An 18,321-nucleotide genomic window follows, 5' to 3' on the forward strand; every position below is an offset into this window, starting at 1 on the left:
TTTCAGAAGCATTGGGACTCACTGCATTAGGATTTTCAGCTATCAGCTGTGCAATAGGAGGGTGATAATACTGTAAGATGTGTCCTGGCACTGATGCATAGAGACAGTTGTGGTGTCTGTTCAATGAGAATGCTCCTCGAACCTTTCCCTGACTTTCTCATCTGAGCAGTATTAAATCTGCTGTATTTTTAGGGTGTCTCTTTTGCAAAAAACAAGAAAAATAGAAACTGATACTTGATATTTTGTGCATGGCTATTGAAAATCATCAGTATCTGTTCTGTACTAAGTGCATGTGCTACATACTAAGGGTGAATTAAGTTAAAGCCGTCATCTGTAAAGCACTTGGGATCCCAGCTGAACCTTGGCATTTCGGGCCTACAGTTGTGTACAGCTATTATGCATGCAACATTTCACAGCCTTTCAGAGAGAGTGAGCTGAGCCTTCTCCCAGGGCTTTTCCTGTCCTGTCCTTCCAGTACAGTTAAATACGTTGGCATACAAATAAACAGATTTGTACTTCTGGAGATAAACCTTTCCCAACACAATAGTAGTATCAACCTGTGACTTTCTTGAAGACTTAGGAGATTAGAAAGGCTTGAATTTATGGTGTGTTTTACAGTTAAAATGTCCTGTTGCTACCTCTGTCAGCTCAGAGAGGAGCAAGTTCAAATGGCATTCTAATGGCAGGTCATAGGTCCCATGGTTGATGCACCCTATGGTACTGAGAGCGCTGACATTTTTTCCCCTCTGCAACGTGCAGTGCTGTGTATGTTACAGAAAACTTTGGATTCTGTGCCTCCAGAGAACATTAGCATGTAGCAGGAGAAACTACAGCATCAACACAATCCAACCTCTCCCACACACTCTTTAGCACTTTAGCTCCTGTCTCACAGGAACTGGTTCACTATTTGAAAGGTAAACTAACTTGCTAAAAATGCTTTGAAGCCTTCAGTGAACATCTCCTTGGAGAAGTTATTCCCTCATTTAAACTCACAAAAGTCTGTTGCCATCCAGCAGCTAGCTGCCTGTACAAGCTTTTAGAGAAATCCTGCAGGTCTCACTTTGCACACAAGCTCCCTCCCTCTTGTTATGCACAGGGTTTTGATGTGGGACTAGGAGCTACACATACATTTAGAGAGGAAAGTAAAACCCAAATGGGTTTGGGGAAATTAGTTCAAATGGTGCCTATTCATGTGGGATTTTTAAGGTCAAGTGTAGTACGTGCACAGGCTAAGGTCCAAATTCCCAATGAGACATTCACATGGATCATGATGTTCATAAATTCGGAGTCTCATTTGGCAGAAGAAAACTATACCGGAACATAAAGGCACTACGTACATGTTTTATTGCAGGGTTCTGTAAAAATAGTTGCTGGTAAAACAGGATTTCCATTCAAACAAAGAATCTTATCTTTAGTCAGCCTTTAGTTAATTTAGTCACTCTAAATTTCATCAAATAGCAGTTATACCCCCAGGAATTCCTCTGGCAAAGGGGTCCCCAAAAATCTGGGAGATTATCCAATTACAATTTAAAGACACATACAGCAAAGGTGACTGACTGAAGATAGAAGTCTCTGAGGAAAAGAGCAGGAAAGAGTGTGAGGATGCCTGTGTGAGAGAGCTTTGCCTTCTCTTAGGAGTAACATGAGGAGAATTATACCTACTGTTAAGTTTGTGGTGAGTGGAGTCAAGGTCCTTGGTTTTGGGTGTGGACCTATCTGCTTTCCTTCCTTTCTTCTTCCACTCCTTCTCTTTTGCTATATGCAGACCCTATGCCCATATGAAAAACTGACTTAATCAAAGTCAATTAAGCTTTTTAATTTTTAGATTTAAATGTGTCAACAAAAGAAAGGCGGCTCTTGATTTGGAGGTTCTGTTTAGGGTGTATGGGCAGAGAATACATATTGCTGTTAATCCTGGGCTGAGTCAGGGGCCTGGTGGATGGATTCTCCCAGGAACAAAAGGGAGATGCCAGAGAGCCACCTACCCAGACCAGGATTATCAAGAGCTAACAGTTCCTCTTAGGCTCTTCTAGGTACTGGGAGCTGTCTGCAGAAGGCTGTATTTTTATGCCTGGAAGAATTGCATGATGATAAGCTCAGGGCCCATGCCCGTCAAAAGTACTGTGCTCACTGAGCTAGCACAGGAGCATGCCCAATTGATTCAGAAGCATTTGATATTGAAGGATGATCAAACCCATTTATTCTTCTTTATCACTAACAGCTCTTGCCATATTCACCTTTAGGCATGGCTCAACTGACTGTGCTGTTAAACTCTTGCAGCTTTGGATATGACCGTATCCAGCAGCCAGCATGGCTGTGAGACAGGGGATTGCATGGGTGCAAGCTGGCAGCTCTGTGCTGCTTGCTTCAGCAGCTCCCAACACCAAATTCCCATGTCCCATCATTTGCTCCTTTGCTAGCCCTATGTGTTGTATCGAAAACTCCTGTCAGGCCCATTTTATATTCCCAAGTTTCCTCAGCTTCAGTAGGTTCAACTGAGGTCTTGTTTAGGGAAAGTTGCACTACCCTTGACCCTCATTATTTGCTCCAGAATTCTGCTGTTTAAAATGTTACATCATAAAATGGCCTTTTAAGACCACTTTAGGAGGTGTCTTTCCTTATCTGCTTTTTCCTGTCCTCCTCCTAGATACATTTTGGCACCCAAACTTTTCTTTCACTTTCCTTGCACAGACAGAGAAAAATGGGAAAGCTGGAAGTTCTTTCTGTACAGTTCAAAAACCCTCTCCCATTGACTTAACTGGCTCTACATCTTTCCAGAGGGTGAAAATATCGGGGATTTCTCTTTGTTGCTGGTGTTATTCTGTTTTTAGAGCCCAGTGGAGTCCTAAGGCACTGCTGGAGCCCCGGGACTGTAGCAATGTATGAAGAAAGCATACAGGATTTGAGTCGCAGCTTCTGCAAAGCTTTTTCCCTTCAGCTGCACTGGTGCAGCAGCTTGCAGAGACTGCCAAAAGTACTCAGGTTAAAATAACATCCCCACAAAACCTTTTACACCGGGTTATTTCAGCAGTCCAGCTTAGTGTGGTCCTAAGAGAAGGGAGGAAGGAGAAACATGCCAAACTGAGGCAGACAGATGAAAGCAAGCAACCAGAAGAGGGGGGAGTCTGAAGTCAAGGAGCCCCTCAGCCTTGCTGTGCTGTCAAAGCCCCTGTAAGGCTCTGCATCTCTGGTGAGCTATCTCCAGGTCTGTCCTTGCTGATGCAGAGCACAGATAGACCAAGATGGAGCGGTAGGAGGGATGCTCTAGAGTTCCCAAAGTTTGCAGGAAGGCAAAGGAGAAGCAGCCAAGTGTTGCGTTCAATATCCATGTTGTCTATGGCCAGGGAGGAGGCAGTTCTCTGCGGCTCTGCTTCCAAATCTGTCAATGCCAGCAGCAGCCTGGAGGCAGCCTGGCTGTCGTGAGCAAGTGTGACTCACTGCTACACCACACAGCTGAATTATTTGGAGTGGGTGGGCAGTATTTGTCACATTGTGAATGAGGATTGGCTATGTTAATGAAGCACATAGGCTGTCTGGGCTGTTGGGTCAACCTTTACTATACACACAGAGATCTATGGCTTAAACTTACTAGAACAAGATGAACATGGCAAGGGCAAATGCACTATGTTCACAGAAGACAGACAGGACACTGCACCAGTGTTAAATAATTGAATTTATTGCAGTAGATGCTGCACCAAAAGCTGAACGATTCTTAGACTTCGTTCATATCCTGTCTAATAAGACCTATGATGAGTATTACAGTCTGGGACTGAGTGTTTACAAGTGATCCCTTGACATGTGCACCACTTAAAGGAACACTCAAGTGATAAATTTGTTTTCCAGTGCTTAAGGGAGATTGAATGCTCCCCTGCTTACAAGAAGTCCCCGATCTTACTGCAGATGCAAACCAGAGCCTGCTTTGCCGTGATTCTGAAACTGGGGAGGGATGAAATCTCAGTCTTGTAGCATGGAACCTCTGAGTTAATAAAAAAGTGTTAATAAGGAATATCTGTTTCCAGTAAAGAAAAAACAATGAGAGGCAGGAGGAGAAAAACATATTGATGGATGAGATGCATTTTCTGAAGTTTCAAAGGGGGTCAGCTACACAACTCCTACTAATCATACCAGGCTAAACACCCAAGGCAGCCTTAGAGGTTGTAGCCCATAAAGATTTAGACAAAAACTAATTCAGATGGTATACTGATAACTTTTGCCCCACGAAGAATCTTTTTATTTCTGTTGGCAACGGATGTTACCTAAATGTGAAAAGAAATAGAATATTCTAATTTTCATGCAAATGGATATTATTTTTTTTTTCAGATGAAAGGCACTGCATAAAAAGTAGAATGGCAGTGCTGTAAATATTCTGCCTGTGGTATGTTTACTTACCATTAATTACTGACATCTTGGCTAGTTGTTATAAGGAAATATATGTATATTTTCAATTAAGCAATGCTTTTATGCTTTCAAATCAACTTCTGTTCTTTCAGTGCTATTGGAAACTTGAAGTTGATCAAGATGGACACTTTGTAAAGATCCGGAATCATGCCACTAAGGAAGATGAGAACATTGGGGGTTATCTCTTGAAGCAAGACATCAAAGGTCAACCAGTAGCTGTATTTAGGTTTCCCTCTGAGACCAGGATGGAGCCCAACTCCACCGTGACGGTGAGTGTGGGGGCTTTGATTGCCTTTTCCCAGCTGACAGACTAGGGTACACTCTTAGCCTCATGGTATAGAGTCAAACTTAAGTCTGTATTTTCAGAAAGGCTAACACTCACAAACAATGATGAATTCAGAAGCTCCTGATGCTGATCATCAGTACAAGCCTGGCATTCTCATGACTTGTCACATATTTCATGTTGTCCAGCAATGGGAAGCTATCCTAGAAAGTCCTTCTTTGATACATTATTTTTCCAGCCACTGTTCCTCTAAAAGGCTCACCCTACTGCTAGAATACTGAGTTGTGCCAGTGTTTGTCAATGAAGGGTGTGAACCTTGTATAAGGAACCTACAAATAATAGAACCTGAAAGGAAATGAGTTTATGTGTTGCTACTGAAGCAATTAATATGGTTTTGTGTATAGTCTGAGGTACCACTACAGCAGGGCCTGAAGTGAAAATAAAACAGAAAAGTGATGCTGCTTTCCAGACTGTGCCTACTACTTGAGGACAGATGTTATCCAGCAGAGAAAGCCATAAACCACTGTTCTGGCAATGGGGCTCTGGTCCTGGCTTTGCCTTGGATGACTTTAGGTAGAATGATGCGACTCTGTGCCTTCATTTCCTATTCTGTAAAATGAAGATGATGTGCAGTCCTTTGATGTTGTGCCAGAACCATACGTTAAAAATTCAGTGCACGGGCTGCTGCTCTTCAGAGATTACTTCCCCTCCAGCTAGTTCAGATGTCTCTTTTTGCCTGTTTGAATAAGAGTTAGAGAGGGAGGTAGGATCTAAGATGCAAAGAGTCAGATGTCTTCATCATACTCCAGAAAAGATTTAAATACATAATAACAAATATAAGCATCTGATATCCATGGTAATGAAAAAGGTTTGAACATGTGAACTAAATGTGACCAAGGCTCAGCTGTAGGTGTAGCTGAGGAATGTCTGCTGGCGTCTGCATGCAAACTCCAGCAACCTCTGGGATGTACCCACACTCAGAGAGGGCACGGCTGTTGCTGTACTGGGTAAAGATGCAGACTGCTTGGCTGGCTGCAAGATACTTTGCAGATCTCCCCAGAAATGTTTTCCCCTTAGTTGGCTTTTGTGCCACTCACCCCAAAGGTAGTCCTTTTTGAAGTGCTCTTGATCAGAGCTGAAGTCATTGACAAGGTTGTTGTTCCCATTATAATTAAAGGGCTTTGGGGAGAACAAGGTAAAAGACAAAGGCAGAAGGTCCTCCACAGCTTCTATTTCAGCATACACAAGCAGAAAAATTCTGCCTTTCTGTTAATTTTAAAGGATTGTATTTGTGCTGACAACTCTTGCATCTAAAATTGACATACAATAGTGACTGTGTCTGATAGTCAGCCAGGGAGGACTTCCAGCCCCCAGTTCCCCGTGAGTGCAACAGATGAATCAAGGCAAAATGCTGAAGTTAGATGCCAGTGTGGATGCTTGGAATATGGTCTGAAGCCTCTTTTACCACCAGCCTTCTTTCTTTTCCTGAAATGAAAACTGAGGCATCTCAAAACAAAAGGAGGCAGAGTCCATATTCATCACCAAGCTCAGCGCAGGTCAATGTAGCTCTGTGTGAGCCCTCTTATAAGAAAGCTGGAAATGCAAGCTGGCAGTGCCTCAAAAGAGCTGCAGTCAATTGTGTCTTCTGATGTATGTGTGAAAAAGCCACAAAATACACCTTAGCAAAGTGCTGTATGGTGAGCATTTTTGGAAGAGAGCATTTTATGTATTTTTGTAGATACTTCTCCTTTAAAATTGGATGATAATTGGTTTGGCTCCCAGGAAATGGTTGAAGCCATTTTCTCACAGATGGCAACTGCTAAATCCTTGAGGAACAGTGTTTGCAAAAGCTTGCTGTGGTCGTCTTATGTAAGAGAAATGTTTTCATAACAGGTCCCTTTGCTACTGTGTTAGTGATAAAGGTCACAGATAATTGTGTTCACTTTATAAAGCACAGTGTTGTTAAATCTTTTGTATAAAGATAAAAGTACATGAAATTTCTTGTCTCCAGTAGAGACAAGAGGGAATTGAAAATGAACAGAGGGAATCCAAAATCAAGCAGAGACTGGAATTTTAAACCTGATATCACAGATCTCTTCCAATATGCCCCTGGTAATTCAGTAAGTAAAAGAAACTGCCTACTTTTAATCTTACTCTCAGCAAGCCAGACCAAAAAACCCAGGATTTACTAGCACACCTTGAAAAATGTGCCTTTGCTAATCTCTGTTAATCCACAGGAGAGGCACTTGAAAATAATCACTATAACTAAGCTGCAAGTCTTGAAATAAAGTTCTTTCAGCTTTGATTTCACAGATCAAATAGTGACCAGTGCTACAGAAATAACAATGAAAAAGGAAAACCTCATGTTTTTACTACCTTCTTATGTTGTATAAATATTCAGGAGCCATTTTGTCTTTAAACTAATTTTTTTGCAGGTTTGGGCAGCAGATGCTATGGTGATTCGCAGATTTCCGCCGGATCTTCTTTGGAAGGACCTGAAGAGATTTAGGATAAGCCTTGACTGTACTATCGTTCTCTGTGAGCCTAGTGGCCAAGTGAGCAAAGTCACTGCATTTCCTTACCCAAACAGCTGCATCACTGGACTTCTTTCAGAGATTTAGGATCACAGAATCATAGAATAGTTAGGGTTGGAAAGGATCTTAAGATCATCAAGTTCCAACACCCCTGCCATGGGCAGGGACACCTCGCTCTAAACCATATCACCAATCATATTGTTAAAGTGCTTGTAGAATCAAGCACAAGCAATCCAGACATAGCAAAGCTGTGATCTCTCTATGTTAACCTTGCCTCTGTGGATGTTAATTATTAGGAACTGAAGAAAAACACCACTTGTTGAATGAAAGGCTAACATCCTCACAGCAATTGAAGCAGTGTGAATTGCCAGCCCACTGTCCTTTTCCACTGTGTTACAGCCATGAAAGATCCAGCTATGCGCAGGGCTATTCAGCCCATGGCTGCTCATTAGTAACTGTCATCAGCTTGGCAACTGTGTTGAATATCTTTATGCAAAGTTGTGTTGATTTGAGGATGAGAGAAAGTCCAAGATAAATTTTTATCTTATAGTTGTCCAGTGGCAACTATGGTTTTTGGCCATTTTTATCTACACAAAGTCACGCTACTGACAATATGGAAAGGACCAGTGACTGTCATAAACAGTGTAAGATATACAGCTTCCCCAAGGTAGCATAATTTACCCCTTACAAAATGTTAAGTGAACTTTGACTTTTGGTGTCACCTTTTCACATTTACTCCTCTTCTAGCTCAGTTTGGCTATACTTGCTATCACATCAGCACCAGGGAATCAGAGGCTGAAAGGGAACTTGAGATGTGATTACCTCTGCCAGGATTGCTTCTGGCTGTGGCTTACCTAGGTAGCTCTGCAAGACTTTCAGTAATGGAGACTCCACTATGTCCCCAGGCAATCTGCTTTAGTGCCTCACTCTCTCCATGCTCAGAAAAGCTTTGCTAGTGCCTAAACTGAACTTTTTCTGCCTCAGGTTTAGTCCATTTCTTCTTGTCCTATCCACTGTGGACATGAAGAACAGTTTGCCTTTTCTTCCTTCAGCAGCCTTTGACATACTTTCAGAATTGTCATGTCCTCTTTTCTCTCTTTCTTTGTTTCATTTACTGAATTGGAGCAGTGGAATTTCAAGGCTCTTAGATGAGTCTAACCTAAATATATTTAAAGACTGGAAATGGATTTTAAAGACCAATGAAAAAAGCTGGAATTCAGTGGTTGTGATTAGTATTTATCTTTCTAATGATAAATAACTCTGGAATACGTAGGAGTGCCTACCCTTTCAGCCCTTCTAGTTTGTCTACAGCAAACAATTATCTTGATGAAAAGATGTAGAATATAAATAAACAGTGATATGTTGGTGGGGTTTTTATCAGGCTGTTGCTTGGTACACTTCTCTCTACTGGACCACCAGGCAAGAATTGATGGCGACAGGGGAAAGTGAAGAACCTGAGAACATTATTATACCAACTTTCTCTACAACAAGAGAGCAATGTGAAAAGGAACAGGAATCTACAATAACTGATACAGAGTGGAACATGGCTGGCCCATGGCAAACAAGTAAAAAAAGACCAAGCTTCATCAAAAGGTATCTGACATTTATTGTGTGTAGTCTAATAGGAGCATTGTGCCAGTCTGGCTCTGTCAGTAAGCGGCTTTAAATGAGCATCTTGGTAAGCAAATCCTGAAAAGCTGGGGAATTTTTAAAATTGGAATTAACCTTAACCTTCAAACGGGAATCCAGACCAAAGCTTCTGATAGCAGTGCATTCATTGTCAATAAAAACTAAGCAGAAGATAAAATTCTTCTTAAAATATGACTTTATTATTATATGTTATTCTTTGAGTCCCAAGTGTTTGGCTGGCATCCCTTAGAGACCACAACTTGGAAAGCTTTCAGCAAAAAATGTTAAAGTTGGAGAACTCTTTTCCTTTGTCTTGAGAAGGATGGGCCTGAACTCAGTCTTCTCTCAGGTCATTGCACTCTGAACTGGGCTAGGGACTTGTAACCATTGCTTCCTAAATTGCTTCAGAAATGTCTTCTGGCCTTTGTATCAAACTTAAAATCGGCAGCGCTATGAAAAATTGTGTTCGTTGCTTTAGATGCTGCAGCTGAGTTTGGGCACCCAGGTCTCAGATAGGAACCCCTGAGATGAGTCATTCAATGGTTTTAAATGAGGAATGCAATACTGATGGTTTTTTTCTAAGTAAGTCACTTCCAAATTTCCGGCTCCAGGGGCTTTTAAGCTAGGTTCATAACAGAAAAACATGTATTTCAGAAATAAAGGATTGACCAATCTGGATATATTTTTCACAAAAAAATAGTGGGTGAACCTTCTGTCTGGGGTAATTGTTCTCTAAATTTCTTCTCCAGACTGTGGCTGGAGATATTCAGAAGATGAATAGTTTCCAGCATAGGTTGAACCAGCTGTTCTTCACAAGCTTTGTATCAGAAATGGCTAAATGACTTTTGCTCAAACTTGCCAAAGAACCTAAGTCAGAAACAGGGAGAAATGATGAAAAAATTCAGTGCAAAGAGTACAAGGCTGGCAGAATTATAACCAAAGGCAAACGGTAAATTATAATGCATATGTCAAACAATACAGAAGTTGCATTTCTTCCACCTACAGCTAAATGCAGAATGTGTCAAATCTATGTCTGCTGTTTGTTAGCTATATCACATAAATGTAATGTATGTGTGCATTAAACATGGTAAACCTAGGCAAAATTCAATAATAAATATGCTAATGCAATACAATAAATAATGCAGTAGTAGATAGAATATACTTGTTTTTTATATCCTGTGTACATACATGCATGTGCTAAATGTGTGAAATACAGAAAACTTAATTGAATTTCTGTTTACAGGGAAAAAAAGACCTTTGCATCCCTTTTCCTTAATCAGAGCGCCTGGTGCCAAAGCCCAAACACTCCTACACACCCTCACTTTTCCCTGAGTAGACCATTAACCATGGGGAATGATGGCAGCAGCTTGTGTAGGCAGTCCCGGTGTCAGTCTTCAAGGCCTGACCCTGTGCCAGGTGAGTTCAACAGCAGATGTGGTATATGCTGTAGCATGCACAGTGGCAACAGGGTGGACTTTCTGACACAAATAGCTTAAGACTTAAAATACATATATGTTACCACCTCTTCTGTATCAGGAGTTCTCCAAACTTACATTGTACCCCCATTCCAGTAACAACATATGTACTTCTATTTATGTGTAAATTATGTACATTTATGCCTGCAATAATACATTATGTATATTGTAAAGCATATACATCAATATAAACTTAAAAGGATGGGATAAAGATTTTTTTAAACCTATTTTAAAAGTATTTTGAAATTAAATTCTATTCATTAATATTACGAAAATATTTTCTTCATGCACCCCAATGGATTGTCTTGCATTCCCCCTGGAAGCTCTATAGAGCTGCATGTGTCAGTAAACTGTGAGGAGGCTATTGTTACTAATACTGATGCATTTAGAAAATTAAATAAGAATCTGTAAGAGACTCTTATACTGTCTGTGAATTGTTAATTAGGCAGTGGTGAGAAAGCCAGTGTGTAATTTGGGTACATCAAACCCAGAAAGCTGTGGACACGCTGCAAAGACTTTAGGAGAAGATGACAGGGTGGAAAAGGATCTGAAGAGATTGGTTCAGGAAGATTGAAAAGAGATAAATTTGTGTTAGACAAGCAAGGTGATTGTCATGCAAGGGGATTCAACCCTCACAGCAAGAGAGGAAACAGTCTTAGATCCAGGAAACAGAACTAGAAGGAATAGGACCAAATGAAACACAGAAAAGCTTAGGTTGAATATGTAAATGAAAAGGAGCTTTAATGATCTATAGTACAATCTTCCAGATGTGCTCATTACCTAGCATTTTAAATCACTGGAAAGTTTTAAGTGCTCAGATGCCATTAATTTTAAAGGAACTAGGTATCCAGGTTGTGAAGACAGCTTTGAAACACTCATTCTTTGTTTAGTGAACAAAGACTAGTTAAATTATTTCTATACACTAAGGAGATGACCCTGTGACTGGTGTAGATATGTGACTACACAGCTGTCAGGAGTTTTTTCCCATTTCTAGGAGTTCTAGCTTAGGGAAAGCCTTTCAGCTTGACTCAAGAAAACATTAATGCTCCTGCTTAGCTTTACACACCTAAATAGTAATCCTAAAACCAGTGAGGGCAGTCAGGAAGATCCTTCTCAACTGTTATATCCAGACAAAGATTAAAACCTCGTGAAGCCAGTTGTAATAGACCTCATTTCATGGTTTGTTTCCTGCTCTGTTTTAATCATTGGTAGCATCAGTTACCAGGTGTCTATTTTGTATAATCCTGATTTGTCTAATTTACCAAACTTACTTTGTCTCATTCTGCATTGCTCTGGTATTCCGCAGAGCTGGGGCCCCCATATCTGTTCTGCTAGCTTCCTGGACAGGGAAAAGCTTGTCACAAAATGGAAATTGGCACCTGCCACCTGGGGATGCTGGTGGCATCAGAGGTTGTGTTAAGATGAGCAAATGCTGCAGACAAATAGAAACAAGTCTATAGAGCAGACCCCTTGATGCTGCAAACCTGGCATCCACCCTGTACATATTTCAAGGGTGATTTACTTTGTCCCAGCTCTGGACAGATCCAACAGGCTATGAGGGGCACCTACCCCTACATGGTGTAGGTATGAAACTTCCTAGGCTGCTGTGTAGCCCACTCATGCTCACCACTGGACTGCACAAGGTGGTTTCTGTCTGAATACCTGCTTAACATCTAGAGTTCTTGAGGAAAGTCTCCAGAGGACATCTGGCTCAGTTTCATTCAAGAGCAAGCCAGCTTGTGCACTTGATAATGGTCTGTGATGTGAACTCGAGCACAGCCAGTGAGGGAAGTGGCATCTCCACTCCACAGATATGCTCCTTTTTGGACCCAAAGTGCTATGGACACAAGCAGAACATCCCTCAGGGCTTTTCCCAAGTTAAAGGGAGTTTGCTGCTATGATATGGGTGACCTGCATGCAGTCTTCTTGGCTATATTCCCATCTTCTGTCACAAGCTAATTTGGTTTCAAGATTAATTTCTTTTTTCCTTGCAAACAACCATTAAGACTAAAATGTTTTCCAATGAAGCAATCAGTATGAAACCAAACCAAACCAGCTCCTGAGACTGTAATGCAGTCACGTTGTTCCAGGGCACAGGGATGCAGGCAGGTAGAGAGTGCCTGCCTGTAGACTTATTTCCTGAGTGTGGGAGCTCTGAAGGCAGAACTCAAAGCAAGGTGATCTGTCACACATTAAATATATCTGGGTTTTGTAGGTTTTCACATGCAACCTGCATACCCTCAGTCTCTCTTTCTCAGATCTTTGCAAAAAAAAAAAATTCAACTTTTTTTACTTATGGCTCATTTGCAGCTCTTTTCACTACCAAATCATGAAATTCTTCCTCTTAATACTGCCAGGAAAGTTAACAATATCCAAGATCTCAGATTAAAAATTAAGTGTAGGTATTACCATTGTTTCCCTCTGATAAATATTCATGCATGGTACATATTACTGCCAGATTTTTCCAGAAATTGATTTAGAGATGTAAGCGTCATTTTTATTTTATTACAGCACAAGAATTACAAGTGCTTTAATCAGATTTCTATAACTATGTCATTAGACATTACTACTGATGGTGGTGGAATGATGATTTTCAAACAGATGATGGAATAATGATTTTAAAATGTATGACTACTTTCTTTTTCCCTTTTTGATTTTTCTTTCCTTCTTAAAAATTCTTAACTAGCAGCCTTATAACTGACATGAACACTGAGGTCCAGAGTCGTATGCCTAAATGCAGTCTTGCTTAGATCCTGGTCAAAGAAAGCTTCCTTATTCATTAAGGACTCTTCCAACATGCTCTTAAATGCTTTATAATATCAAGACTTACAGAAATCAGTATTGTTAACTTGTTTTCCTCCGGAAGCACATTTTTAATCACTGTTATCTTTAAGTATGGTTAGTTACTTTCCTAATGCCATAACACAACGCAGTTAGGTCAATGCCTTTGAACTGAGTTAGTGATTCAAATATTTTTGCATTTCCATCTTAGATACTTAATTTTACTGGACTATCAGATCAGAATATGTTCATATTTCAGAAACACAAAGGCCCAATCAAAACTGCAGTGATGGGCCTCACAGAGGATACTGTTTGATGGTATTTGCCTATTAGCTTAAAGTATTTAGTTTCTCATACACCCATTGTATCCTTTCTAGCTCCTAGCTCTCCTCTATAATAATAAAACATTATCTTTTCAGTCTCTGTTTTGAGGGATGTTAATAGCAGCAGTCCACCATATTCCAGTAGAAAATAAAGTGTGTTTAATGGCATAATGGTGTTGTGACACTCTTTGCCTCCCCTCCTCATGCAGCTCAGCATTTTACCTTTACAGCTGCTAGAGAACAGGATTTTCACTACCCGGTTCCAGTGACTCCTGTCACTTTACTCTTGAGTTGTTGCAGTTGAAAAGATGATGGTAGGGTGTGTGGTAGCTATTCCTTTCAGCACATACCCATCCATATAAAATTTTAACTGACACCTTACCATTTGTCCTCTTTTGCCTTTTAAGTCCCTCCTGAGACCCTTCTGAACAGTTTTCTTTGGTGCTGACAACAAAAGACCTTGTAAGTTACCTACAAAAAGCTTCATTTCTCACTGTCTTTAATTTATAGCCTTTAGCTGTTGAGCTGATTGGTTTCCTTTTCACTCAAGTAGCCCCATTTTCTTCTTGGACAGAAAGATAAGAGGGGAAGAACTGCCGCTTTCATAAGTCACAAAGTTCAGGCTGGGCTTCTACCTTGCATTTCCCTCAGAAATGCATCACTGGTGATGGTGTTTTTCTGTTGTTGATGATGAATTTCACTCTGAATCAAAATGCTCAGCTGTGAATTTTGGAAGGCGTATAAAAATAACAGTGGAATGTATTTGAGAAGTAAGCACTATGAAGCCTCAGCCAAGACCAGCAAGTTTTGTCAATCCGAATGTTTCCTGTTGCTGAGGAAAGCTAATTAAGCTTTCAGTGGCAAATTGAACCTGCAGACAAGGAACATATTTAGTACACATTTCAGTGAAAAGGAGCCAATTCCTATCACCATCTTCTCTAGCAGGTTGATCAAGCCTGCTAGCTTTCTGTTCTCCCCACTGGTTCTCATGGTTTTTGTCCCAGAAACTGAGAGCTGACTGGGATGAGATGCACTTACATCATGATGAATTTGTTCTTTTGGCTTGTCCCAAGGGATTCCATTGTCTGTGGGACTGGCCATGCAATTTTCAGTGAGCAGTGAGAAATGTCTGCAGATTCTTCTCTTTTGCCTTAGGAGGAGGACATATTATTGGCAATAACATAAGTGATGTACAAACATGCAGATGCTACTTTCTGAGTAGCAAGAGGTCAATCAAAATATTACAGTGATATCCCATGGTGAGAAACTAAGTCAGCTGCTTTCTCCAGTATTTCAACTGACCAGTGCAGATGAATTAATTGTTCCTATCATTAATAAGACAGAAAGCAAAGCATCTCAGTTTCCTCACTCATGCTGGCTGACAGTCAAGTGCTCCAGCAGTCTACCCCTTTGAGTGTGTTTGTGCCCTCTGCCAGCTTAAGTTCTTCTGTAGCCTTCAAAACCCTAAGATAAGTTTTCGGTTTTTCACTGGGTGCAGATTAATTACCTGGAATTCCAAGGTTCTGCAGTGCTAAGGGAAAGGATGGTCCAGTAAAGGACACCATTCTGGTGACATAAATCTATCAAAATACCCTGGCTTTGTTTATTAGGTACCAAATGCTGTGCCATCATTTTATGAGAAACACAGCAATTCTGGTTTCTTTATCCCTGCTTTCTCAGCCTTGGTATCTTATGACCTGACTGTGTTTCCCTACCTGCCAGGAAGGATGCCAGTCTGTCAAAATTATTTGCTTAGCTATTAGCTATGTGCATCTGTGTACTTTCAGTGTTCCATGAAAAGCAAAACAAAACAGATCATTCTGACCTGTTTCTGAGGGAAAAACTTGGGAAAATTGGGGGGGGGGGGAGGGGGGGTGAATAATAACTCTTTGTGGCCAAATATGGAAATTGTGCAAGATTATTGCCAACATCTTCAAACAATACAAACAAGTACAGCTCTTTCAATTCATCTCCTTCTATCATGGTCAAATATATACTACATTATGAATACTTCTCTCATGGTCAAATATATATTACATTATGAATACTTCAGTGTCACTGGAAAAAACTGAAGATTTAGCAATGGTTTGTTGAGAAAGAGCACCTTGTTAAGAGGCTTTCTTAAGAATTTAGGAAATCCAAATACTTCTGCTACTTTTGATTTGGCTAACCAGAGGTAACAGTAGGATGTATGAAGCACGCTGTCCTGTGAACTGCCTCAAAAAGTCGGTAGAGCCAGCTTGCTTGGTGGTCATTAGTATCACCTACCAGACAAAATGCTGTCACCATGCTGAAATGTGCTAACACATTTGGCACTCTTAAGCTCCAGTTGCCACTGAAAGGAAAATCTGGAGAGCTGCAGTGCCTTTGAGACGTGAACACTGCTAAGTAGAGCTGTCTGGTTGAAAAGTACATTTACTGCCCTTTGCTTCTTTTGCAAACTTATTGCTATGGAAAAACTGTGGTAGCAAGTGTCAGGTTGGCCTGTGAAAAAGCAATTCGCTCCCAGATAATCTTGGCAGAACAACCTGACCTTCAAGAAACCATGACTGAGGATGACACTTTATCTTCTTGTCACCCATTACAACATACAGTCTGTGACCGAGTCACATAATGGAGTGATAAAATTAAGTCCAGAGATTCACCTCTGAAAATTGCTCTCATGTAATAACAATACCCAGCACTTATGAAACCTCCAAGTGAACTTGCTTAAAGGTGGTGTTCATGTCAGTAGAAATGTGGGGCCATTTAAAAGCTGATTCCATGGTAAAAGTATGTCCAAGGCTGAGATTAGGGTTGAACACAGCTCAAGGAAATGACAAATATCCAAGGTCAAGGAATGAAAAAGTTTGCTCCCTCCCTGCCAGGAATTTATGGAGAACTGCAGGCAGCAAAAATAGGGAGCCAAAGACAATGATTTTTGCAGTGAAACTTGTGGAGATGGTATAAGGCAGGTAGTCTGAGAGCATCAACTAGAGAGAAAGTGACAGTGGGGAGGAAAGTGACGTGATCTCCGTTCAGAGGCTGATAAGGTTTTGGAAAAGCACGTGTTGTTCATGGACAGCCAGCGCAACTGTGCTTTTGGCCAATGAATGCTTGCTAATATCCAATCAACTGAAAGTCTGCAAGAGAGGGTTTGATCCTTTAAAGTAAAGGTATCTTAGTGACAGCTGGTGACCTTGCATGTGATTGTTTATCCCAATGTGGCTTTATTTAAAATGTTCTTCCATAGAGTCAGAAAAAACAGAGAGCTTTTGTTGTTAGCATCCTTGTTTTCTAAACTGACTTTCTTTTAAAAGTAGGTATGTGGAAATAATGACTGTTGTCATCAACAGGCACTCTGTATGCAGGAACTAGCAAGAAGAAAAATCCTTCAGTCCCCAGCTGCGTGAGAAAGGCAAAAGTCAGCCTCCTCAGCAGTGGTGAGTAGAGTTGCTACAATACAGTTTTCAAAGTAAACAAACACAAAAAATCTCAACAAAGAACGGTAGAGCTTAGGAAAATCCACATTTTGAAATGCAAGGATTTCTCTGTTTTGTTGGAAATTCTTTTAGTCTTCTCTCTGTGAGAAAGGCCTATGCCAGACCACAAATACAAAGCATCTGGATTCAGGAACTGCAACTTGCTCACAGCAACATGCATCTAAGTCTAGAGAACTTTATGTGTACATCTTAGGTTTGCTTTGAGTTGGAATCTATTTGCACTGTTCCTTCTAGGGAAAAGAAGGTTTAAGTGCACACCCATGTATATATATGTATTTTATCTATTTGAAGACTGTTGTTTGCACTGCCTCACCTAAAGACCTAGAATCTAGGATCAGTAATGAAGCCCTCACATGTAAATATGTAGACCCTCAGACTTAAGTTGTTGCAAGTTCCTCTTTCAAGCTTCTTGATTTCTAGATCCTTCCTTGGGAGCTGGTTGCTTGATATGACTTAGTATCAGTTGCATGATTCATTGTAACGCAGAATCTTTCCTCTATTTTTGTACTACAAAATATCATTAGATACGCAGATGTTGGAAATGTCTTGTGGCATGTTAAATATCATTCCAATTTCCTACCCCTTCTTCTTAGGTTCTGTTACAAAAGCTGTAAGAATTGATGGATTTTGTCCAGCAAACAACCCATATATACAACCTAGTGTCATAATTATTATATCGTGCAATATGTAGTGATGCTACTTACCATGGTTTATGTTCTCCAAAGTATTAATACATTTATATACATATAAAAAGTATAAATACAAAAGTATAAATACATTTATATACATATATGTGTAAGTAATAGGAAGTAAAAGAAGTATCAGAAAAGAAACTGGGGAATTATTGCTTGTGTCTGTCTGCTCACTGTATGCATAAAGTGGGGTTCTTTGCCCAGGTACAGACTTAAATAAATATATCAGTGCTACAGTTTTATCTTATCTAAAATGATAGTAATAGCACATATCTCCTAGGGGCAGTGTGAGTCAGCAGTGTTTGTAGAAAAGCTTTTCTATCTTTAGATGAGAGGCACTTTAGAAGTGCAATGAATTAGTATTTTTGTCAGTGACACTAGATTAAATGCTTTTTGGTTGAGAATCCTACAGTTCCTGAGAAACTTGCTGAACACTCAAGAAAACCATGACCAAGTAACTTGCTTTCTAATCTCTACATTTGCTTCACAATATTCAGGGTTCAGTGGAACTATTGCAATATCCAAATACAACTACGTGACATTTTAAAGCTTTATGGGGAGAAAGCCCTTAGCACTATGGGCTTTGATGCTGGTTCACACTGTGAAAATTTCACAGCTCAGGAAACAGCTCATCCTGTGACCTGTAATGTTATCAGCAGTAACTAATTCTGTGCATACAGTTCTCTCAGAGCAGATGAAAACAAGGATGTTTGTTTTATCTTCA

General features: G+C 40.4%; 1 protein-coding gene across 1 annotated transcript; it reads left to right on the forward strand.

Moving 5' to 3' along the window:
- The first annotated feature begins 1,642 nt into the window (after positions 1–1,642).
- Positions 1,643–17,290, forward strand: LMNTD1 (lamin tail domain containing 1). Its single transcript, XM_061356473.1, has 5 exons — positions 1,643–1,675; positions 4,491–4,667; positions 8,597–8,808; positions 10,088–10,260; positions 16,759–17,290. The coding sequence occupies exons 1-5, from the start codon at positions 1,643–1,645 to the stop codon at positions 16,851–16,853; spliced, it is 690 nt and encodes a 229-aa protein (XP_061212457.1). The 3' UTR covers positions 16,854–17,290.
- Positions 17,291–18,321: the final 1,031 nt, after the last annotated feature.

The sequence above is a fragment of the Neopsephotus bourkii genome, unplaced genomic scaffold, assembly GCF_033783945.1.
Source record: "Neopsephotus bourkii isolate Nb327-2 ecotype Australia unplaced genomic scaffold, CSIRO-AGI_Nbou_v1 NB_107, whole genome shotgun sequence".
In the NCBI taxonomy this organism is placed as follows: Eukaryota; Metazoa; Chordata; class Aves; order Psittaciformes; family Psittacidae; genus Neopsephotus; species Neopsephotus bourkii.